We start from the raw sequence: 9,753 nt of genomic DNA, 5'->3' as shown, positions 1-9,753 counted from the left end.
TACTCTTTGGACCTCTTGACTCTTTGGATCTTTTGACCATAAGCGTGCTCGGATCCGGTTGACCAGGTATTCCTGGCCCTGAAGCGTCGAGCAGGAGTTAAAAAAAGTACGGCGCAAAGGGCGGGTTGCGCCTTCGAATATATATTTAATGACATTTAAAAAAGCCAGGCCTCGAAAAGCTTCGAATACTTGAACGTGTTGCTATTTAAAGCAAGCTAGTTGTAAGTTGTCGAGAACAGACAACTTGAAACTCTACTTTAACTGCTCCATTGCTATGAAACATCCACTTCACACAGGAAGCTTAGAAGCACTGCCGGAATACATGTATGAATGTATTTATTTACTATTAAGAGGGGAGAATTATCTTAGGTCAAAGAAATGAGAGTCGGTACATCAGATTGGATGAGCAGCACATCGCAGACAGATACCACCCTGCCATATTTGCCAAGATTCAAAGAGCAAAATAAAGTGTTTCATTGTCATTTTGCACTCCTAATAGTCAGGTGGATCGTCGCAGATCGTGAGTTCATATCGATTGAGCATTCAATTCGGTCCAGCTTAGCGAGAACGTTTGTAGCAACGAGGTGAAAAGTGAAACCAGAGTAAATGACAGAAACTTACAAAAACAAAAAGAAATGCGGGCGATGTCTTTCTTGCAATTTTGCCTCGATCGTAGTTTTTCCACTCGTCTCTACATTAATCGAACTACGATGCAGCACACGGGTAATTAAAAACAAAAAAATCATCCGCCGTATTCACCTATACTGTCACTTGATTTAATACGTGTGTAGTGTAGGTCCTTCCCAAAGCAGTTCTCGCTAGAATCATTATGAAACCGTATCGATAAATAGAACTTGGTCGTCAATATAACCCCCAAGGCGCTCCACCATGAATACGGATTGCGTCACCTGATTCTACCGCTGCAACAGGCTCGCACACTGGAACAGAGTTTTTCGCATGCCCAAGCTTCTACAAGCTATCCACCGCAAACTCGGGGGTTTGCGCTGGATGAGGGCCGCGTTTCGTAGTGCCGAAGGTCGGGCTCTGCGCCCCGGAAAGGGAGGCGGCGCCGCTTCCCGGTGACCAGCAATGCCTTTTCTCCCTCCGAGATTTCTGCTTCCGCCTCTTCGGGTCCTTCTTGGTGCATCCGGGAGACAGGGACGCCTTGATCATCTCCTTTCGTTGCTCCTCGCTCATCAAGGACACGGGCAACGCCTTCGCCAACTCCTCCGGCTTCTTCGCGACAATTACCACGGGCAGCCACTGAACCGCCAAGGTGCAGAGCAGTGCCAGGCCAGCCATCGTCAAGTGTAGGATGAACAGCGTCAACGGCTTCTTGGTCGAGGTGAGTAGACCGCCGGACAGGGTTCCGAACTTGCCGATAATGAAGGCGCAGCACATGCCGCTGCTCCGGATAGCGGTGGGGAACACTTCGGCCGTGTAGCTGTAGTTGACGCTAAACCCCACCGAAGATACACACTTGAGCAGTAGCGTGAGGAGAGAACTGGCCGTCACACGACCGTCGTATGTCGTAGCGGCCAGAAAGAGCGCCAGCACGCCGCAGAGCACGAGGCACATGGAGAGAGCGTCGATAGCACCCCTGATGTGCATGAACCAGCCGATCGAGCAGTAAAGCAGCCCCTGGAGGAGCATTTGAGTCACTGCCCAGAAAACGCCGTTCGTCTCGGGTGGCAAGTGGAAGACGTAGAAGCTGAGCAGCAGGTAGAACCAGGCAAGGGCGACGGATAGCGCGCGCCCGCCGGTGAAGGCCAGCCCCACGGCGGCACCACCCTTTAAAGTGGCCACCGTCATCGACGCGTCCTCTCGCTTCTTCATCTGCAACTTGAGCAGCCTGAAGGTCAACTCGGCCTGGTTCTGATTGACGCCGTTCCTCGCCGACGCCGCCAATATGACCTGCTCCGCTCGATGCATCTTCCATGTGGACAGGAGCCAAGAGGGAGACTCCTCGAGCCGAGAGCAGAACAGCGCCAGAGCGAGGTACGGTAGAACGAAGAGGAGCTTCATCACCTTCCAACCAGGATCCGCCAGGCGAATGACGTCGAGTACCCGCGGCATCAGCGTGACCGGCAAGGCGGTGTTGACGAAGGTTAGCCAGGTGCGCCGCTCTCTGCCGGTCACTTCGTAGAGCAGGATGAAGAGGAGGAGGAAGCAGGCGTAGGTGGTAGCCGACACGACGAATCTGGCCGCGAGGAAGAGGGCGAAGGTCTGCGAGACGCCGCAGCACAGGCTGGCGCAGAACAGGACCCAGGCGGAAGCGACAATTGTCGGCTTACGACCGAGGTGGTCCGAGAGGGCGCCAATGGCCGGCGTGACGAGCACCGCTCCCATTACGTACACTGGGAACGACAAGTGGTCGAGCCAGGCATCTTGACAGACGAGGCCGTACTTGCTTATTGTGCTCTCCTCCACTGACTCCACGTCGAAGTCCCACTCGTTGCAAGGAACTGGCGTCCGTTCTCTGACGCCGTCCTGCGGAAGGCGTGGGAAAAAATAAATTCCGGGGAATCGTCTCCACCCCTGACACTAATTCAAGAATAGCGAATAGCTGTTTTCAACAGCAGAGACGTTATGGGTGGAGAATTTTGTTCGCACGATGAAGGTCCTGCGACAGGCAGGGATGGGACCACGATCCGAGACCATCCGGCGGCCTCTATCGGTGGGTCTGGCAACCGCCCAGCCGGTGTTTAGCAAACCCACCGATAGAGTGCACAGTGGTAAAGCCGGGGTGGATTCGTCTCCCTCGCCCTATTGGGGCGAGATGGGAGGAAGCGTCTCGCCGCAGACAACCTGCAGATTACTTTGCGCGAACGGCAGAATTTGCGCGGCGACGGCGCTGGCGTTCTCGGGCGAGCACCACTTGAAGTTCGAGCCCGCCCTTGAGAACAAGAGCTCCGGTGTTTCAGCAAGTTTGGCACTGGACGGAACTGAATTTAATTTCTTTGAACCACATACTTGATATGTTCGAGTTTTAAAGACCCTATCTCCATTATACACAAAACGCAGTCACGGTCCCAGCCGACACCGAAGCAGTAGACGGCCCAGCCTTACGGAAATACACGAAAATAAATATCCCTAAGCATTCCTGAGGCGAGAATGCAATATAAGGCACGCCTCCATTGCTTGGGAAGCACGTGAGCATGCGCAGAGACAGTGCGACGACAATAGGGGTGGCCTTTCAGCGTCCGGTGGACGAAACTCCCGGATGTGTCTCCTCTTGGATGGCTCCAGTACTCGGGCAGGTGACCACGTGAAAGAACGAATGCAGCCAAACCAGGAGAGAACATTACTCTTAGAGGAAAACTCGAAATAACACTTTGCGGATTTCAACTGGACAACGAAGCTTTCACATTCCCAATTTCTAAGGAGGCTTATCTGTCCCCAGATTTCTTTTTTGATGTTACGGCTCACCAAAATGTGTTCTTCTTAAATGTAGTAAAAATTCCGTGAATAACGGTTTCCGCAGTGAATTCCTTCAGCCCACTAAGCTGACAGAATCCTTACAAAGTCGGCTTCCACGCGCTAAAATTTTTTATAGCAGTTAAATTTCACGACAGAATGGGCCACGCAAGAAAGCCTGGTAGGAGTCTGTAAGAGTGAAGGATGCGGCCAGCGTACGTTGCAGCTGTTGAGACAACCAACACAACTATACGCGCTGGGTACTGTGATGTGTATGTGCGACAAGCGGCTGGCTTTCAATGAATACCTTAAATAAAATTTAAGTGGCAGCCTTGAACAGCGCCTCCTGATATCGCCTTTACCGAATACGCCCTGCGCGGCGTAAGTGAGGTTGGTAGTCGAGATGCAGTACCAGTTTTTCGGACGCCGGTATTCAAGCGCTGCAGTACGTCCTGAAGACATCGCGGCGACAGTGTGTGGTGATCTTGGGCGAACCTACGGCGCCAAGGGTATCCTATTACGTCCGCTGGAACACGCCAAGCCACACATTTCTGTTTCGGTATTTTTTTGTTTAATTCTGCCACATTGTTAGGTTACCTGTCATATCTGCCATTTGCTATTGCGGCGGCACCACCTATTACCCGAGGAGGGCTTTAAATTCAGGGGGGATATACGTCCGTACCACCGTGTTTGCATTTCCGGCCAGCATAAGAAATGAAATTCGTCGTACCGGATTTTCGCTTAGCCTGCCCCTTCAGTGAGTGTGAGGACGAGGACGAAACGCTGGTGCCATTCGCACCGACAGGCGATATTTCCTTATCCAATAAAAGGCCGTCTATTGCTCGCTACAGGGAGCAGCTCTGGATTCAGAAGTATGCGTAGGCCTGAAAATCTAGCTAAGAAAGCCGAACACTCAGTGCGATTACAGATGTATTTATAAAGGCGCACCGATCGACGCACACGCACTACTCGACAAAGCAGTCACTGCCTTTTTGAAGAGCAGGTATCGAGTGCATTATTGCGTATTGTGTACTAATGTTAATGGAGTGTACAACCAACGGTGAATTAGTCGAAGAAGGAAGTTGTGAATAATTAGTTCCGAACGGACATACACAGGAACAAATATTTTTTGGTTCGGAAAGTTCCCGCACCTAATACGGTGTTTAAATAAAAAGAAGTCCAATGTGAGGTTCAATGGGCTAACGTTCGCCTGGATAAAGAGGGTTTATAACCACTTTGGACGACTTTAAACATCGCACCATATTAACGAGGTACAAAATTTTCTGGCGAACGCTAACATTTTCTGATCGCACTTACGCAGCCGCAACCGACAATCCAAGCATCGACCTCTCCCATAGAAACGGAATGAGCCAGCATCGCAGGAAGCCGTCAATGCTCAAAAAGGGTAGTGTCTATTCTACCAGCCAGAACTCTTCGATGCAACTCTGCCACCAGCAGCCGGCAAACGCGCCATAAAATCTTTCCCGTCCGTGGTTTGTGATTGGCTGAGCACGTCACTCGGAGTACCCTTGCGGCATATACTCCGCAAAAACCCGTACATCCGGAAGGCTGTGTTAGAATGCCGGAACGTGCGCCTTTTTCTCTTGCTGTTGTCAGAATTTGGCAAGCTTCTGTTGGGGAAATTTTCTGCAGTCGTGTTATGCCTGCAATCATCACGAGATAGCCGCACAGAACTTCTGCTGGTAGGGTTTTTGTTTAAGTGCGTTTGTATGCAGTGTAATTGGGTCGGTTTAGGCTCGGTTACGTATCGTATGGTTAGTTCACATTAAGGTATATTAGGTTATGTCGGTTTGGTTTTGTGTTACACTGCATTTGACCAGGTTAGGTTATTTCTAGCCCTCAGATCTGTCACTGATGTGCCATGGGATTAAAAAAGCACTAATTTTCAAGGAAAACACTCTGTCGCTAAAGTCTACGAGAGGTGGATGCCGGCAGAATTTCGGTGAGGTATCTTTGCCGGCAAAGAGGCGCTCACCTCGACCAGCGGGTCGTAGACGGAGCACTTGCTGTACGAGCCGTCCGCCTGCAAGGGGATGGCCATGTTCTTCCACTCGGCGGGTGGCAGGTGTTGCAGGCCTTTGGGCGGCCGGCACCAGTGGTCCACGGGCCGGCCCACCAGCTGGGGTGCTAGCGTATTCATCACCACCACACAGCCCGCGAACATGGCGCAGAAGAGCACGCGCCACTGGAAGCGACCGTGGCCCAGGACGACGTAGACGTTCTCCTGGTTGTCCGCTGGGTCGTCCGAGCGGACGAAGCCTGTGAGGGCCCTCTCCCAGTCATCTTCTTCGGCTCGGGTCGGCGAGCCGGGAATGTGTTGAGCCTCTGGGCTTGCGCCCGGGGAAAGAAATCTGGACGTCTGCGGGGTGCGGACGACGGGTGGCGACGGCGCTTTCAAGGGCATGGCTGCAGCAAGGTCCCAGTGGCTTGGAGAAAAGGGCTTCGTTGGCGGACACGAAACGGGTGGAGCGTGCGGGCGCGGTGGGCGCGTGAAAGGAAGTCGGTGCGAACGTGAGGATGATCATCATCGTGATGGTTCCGGTCGGTGGGATTCAAGATTTCAACCTCAGATCACCAGGGGGTGCAAACAGACTTCCGTCTTCACTTTCATGGAAATTTCTAAGCGGGATGTCCAGACACTTTTGTCTTCCAGAGCTAAGGCTGCCCACTCATCACTTGGCTTCCCGAATAGGGAACCACTGACGCTTGACTGGCTCAAGGAAACGTTTTTCACTGACTCACCGACCCCACTAATAATTACAAATTTCATTGTTATGGCGAGGTTAGATGGACAACGAGGTTAAGCTTGTTTTAAGAAAGCCCTTGTAGCGCCACCATCATCATCTTCGTCAGTGCCACCATCATCATCGGTAGATTGGGCCAACGGGGCACGAAGGACACGCAGCACTCAGCACCCGGTCTCGGAAGGACCCCCTCGTTCAATGCGCCTCATTCCGACCATGGCACAGCCAACTGAACCTCAATAAACGTGGGCTCGGCCGCACCGCCTCATCAGCCGCCTACACCCTCCATACCCCTTACAACCGCAGTGTGAGCTCATTCTTTTTTCTGTTATAAAGATTACTCATTCCGCTACATGTTCTGGTCACCCGTGCACCAAGGCCCAAGGGTACCTGGACCATACCTCGGCAAAGTTGGCGCGGCTCACTCAAACTCACTCAATTTTTTTTTTCGAATCACCACTCAATCAGACTCAGACTCAATGCTGAGCAGCACATCTGCGCTCACTCAAACTCAAACTCACATAGAGCTCAAAACTCAGAACTCACTCGAACTCAAAACTCAAAATGTACTCAGAACTCAAAATGTACTCAAACTCAAAATGTAATCAAAACTCAAAATGTACTCAAACTCAAAATGTACTCAAACTCAATTTGGACTCAAAACTCAAAATGTACTCAAAACTCAAAATGTACTCAAACTCAAAGTGTACTCAAACTCAAAATGGACTCAAAACTCAAAATGTACTAAAACTGAAAATGAACTCAAAACTAAAAATGGACTCAAACTCAAAGTGAACTCAAACTCAAAATGGACTCAAAACTTAAAATGTACTCAAACTCAAAATGAACTCAAAACTCAAAATGGACTCAAAACTCAAAATGTACTCAAACTCAAAGTGAACTCAATACTCACAATGTACTCAAACCTCAAAATGTACTCAAACTCCAAATGTACTCAAAACTCAATATGTACTCAAACTCAAAAATTAACTCAAAACTCAAAATGTACTCAAAACTCAAAATGAACTCAGAACTCAAAATGGGCTGAGAACTCAAAATGAATTCAGAACTCACATGGCCTCACACAGATTGAGACAGTCAGAGAGTGAGAGTGAGAGTTTGAGAGTGTGAGATTCAGAGTGTGAGTGTGAGTGTGAGAGTGAGAGTGTGAGTGACAGTGATAGTGTGAGAGTGAGAGTGTGAGTGTGAGTGTGAGTGAGAGTGAGAGTGTGAGAGTGTGAGTGAGAGTGAGAGTGAGAGTGTGAGTGTGAGTGTGACTGAGTGAGAGTGAGAGTGTGAGTGAGAGTGAGAGTGAGAGTGTGAGTGAGAGTGAGTGAGAGTGAGTGAGAATGAGAGTGTGAGTGTGAATGTGACTGAGAGTGTGATTGTGAGTGACAGTGAGAGTGAGAGTGTGAGTGAGAGTGTGAGTGAGAGTGAGAGTGTGAGTGAGAGTGAGAGTGAGAGTGTGAGCGTGAGTGTGAGTGAGAGTGAGAGTGAGAGTGTGAGTGAGAGTGTGAGTGAGAGTGTGAGTGAAAGTGAGATTGAGATTGAGAGTGAGAGTGTGAGTGAGAGTGAGAGTGAGTGTGAGTGTGAGTGTGAGTGAGAGTGAGAGTGAGAGTGTGAGTGAGAGTGAGAGTGAGAGTGAGTGTGAGTGTGAGTGTGAGTGACAGTGAGAGTGAGTGAGAGTGTGAGTGAGAGTGAGAGTGAGAGTGTGAGTGAGAGTGAGAGTGAGAGTGAGAGTGAGTGTGAGTGTGAGTGAGAGTGAGAGTGAGAGTGAGAGTGTGAGTGAGAGTGAAAGTGAGAGTGAGTGTGAGTGTGAGTGTGAGTGACAGTGAGAGTGAGTGAGAGTGTGAGTGTGAGTGAGAGTGAGAGTGAGAGTGTGAGTGAGAGTGTGAGTGAGAGTGAGAGTGAGAGGGTGAGTGTGAGTGAGAGTGTGAGTGTGAGTGAGAGTGAGAGGGTGAGTGTGAGTGAGAGTCAGAGTGTGAGTGAGAGTGTGAGTGTGAGTGTGAGTGAGTGAGCGTGTGAGTGTGTACGTTTTGCTATATACCTTTTGCTATATCATAATTATAACCAGAAAGCATTTTTATATTTGTCCCACGTGATCCCCCTCGACGAGACCTTCAATTTGATACCCCACACACCTTAGGAGGGTCATACAAAATTCATACCAGTTAAACTAACGATGCCTCTCATGACTGTAACCAGGACGCATTATTTAGGTGTCCGACATGATTCCCCTAACTGGAACCTTCAATTTGACGCCCCACATGCTTCAGCGGCCTCACCTTGAATTTAACCCCATCTATGACTCATAATGACCATCTCATGATTCGAACTACGAAGCCTTTTTTATTTGTACCACGTGATTCCCCTCGTCAAGACCGTAAATTTGATACCCTACACGCCCTAGCGGGGTCACTTCGAATTTTACCCCAATATAAGACTCGCCATGACAACCTAATGGTTATAACCAGGAAGCATTTTTGTATTTCTCCCACGTGATTCGGCTCATCAAGACCATTAATTTGATACCCATCACATCCTAGCGGAATCAATTTGATCGTTAAACCAATCAATGACTAACCATGACTATCTCATGATATAGCCCTACCACATTTTTGTCCCACGTGATTTTGCTTATCGGAACCTTCAATTTGATGCCCCGGACACCCAGTGGCATCATTTTGAATTTTAACCTAATTTATGACCCATTTTGACTATGTCATGATAATAATCAGGAAGCACGTGATTACCCTCACCGAGACCTTTAATTTGATACGCCCTAGCGTCATGAACCTGAATTTTAACCGAATCTTTGACTTACCATGACTATGTCATGATATATCCGTATCTCACGTTCGTCCCGAATGATTCCCCACATCGAGACCTTGAATTTGATTCCCCACATGCCCTCGCAGCGTCATTTTGAATTTTAACCCAATCTATGACTCATTATGACTGCCTGATGACTACAATCAGGAAGCATTTTTTTTATTTACCCCGCGTGATTCCGTTAATCCGGACCTTTCATTTGATACCTTACACGCCTTAGCCTCATCAGTTTCACTTTTCACCCAATCTAATGTGGTCATTATTCTGTCTTAAGGGGCGCTGCCCAGTCAATTCAGCTAATTCATTTGAAACAGTAGAAAGGACAGCCCCCGCCCCCATTTCCCCCCGGCTCTCACCTCTTCCTTTGTGACCCCTAGTATATCAAGCCGTTAACAGTAGCAGGCGAACAACCAGCACGCCAGCGCCGCCGTGTGCTTTCCCACCACCCTTTCCCACGCTATTAGTGGATCCGTCAGGAGGAAAAGTTAAGACAACCCTTTTTTATGACCTCACCAGTCAATTATCACTCACGCGCCCAGCCGCGAAAATTAGGTATACAGCAAGTGCTTATGGCCATGAAAACTCAACAAGAAACTAAATACTTAAGACTCAGCGCGAGACATAATTGCTCAGCGCTGCGATTTCGCATTTATTGTTTGTTAGTTCGAATGTTTTCATGAACACCTTAGGGTTTCCCCACAAAGGTGAGAGAGCGGGTCACGTTATCATTTCTGTAATG

At 49.3% G+C, this 9,753-nt stretch overlaps 1 protein-coding gene across 1 annotated transcript; it reads right to left on the bottom strand.

Annotated features, from left to right (window-relative positions):
- Positions 1–969: 969 nt before the first annotated feature.
- LOC144148296 (organic anion transporter 3-like) lies at positions 970–5,842 on the bottom strand. Its single transcript, XM_077679853.1, has 2 exons — positions 5,414–5,842; positions 970–2,490 (listed from the first exon to the last, which is right to left on the bottom strand). The coding sequence occupies exons 1-2, from the start codon at positions 5,840–5,842 to the stop codon at positions 970–972; spliced, it is 1,950 nt and encodes a 649-aa protein (XP_077535979.1).
- Positions 5,843–9,753: the final 3,911 nt, after the last annotated feature.

The sequence above is a fragment of the Haemaphysalis longicornis genome, unplaced genomic scaffold, assembly GCF_048455015.1.
Source record: "Haemaphysalis longicornis isolate Haplotype H1 unplaced genomic scaffold, Haemaphysalis longicornis Haplotype H1 scaffold_8, whole genome shotgun sequence".
NCBI classification, from domain to species: domain Eukaryota; kingdom Metazoa; phylum Arthropoda; class Arachnida; order Ixodida; family Ixodidae; genus Haemaphysalis; species Haemaphysalis longicornis.
This window is presented reverse-complemented; position numbering and strand designations above follow the sequence as displayed.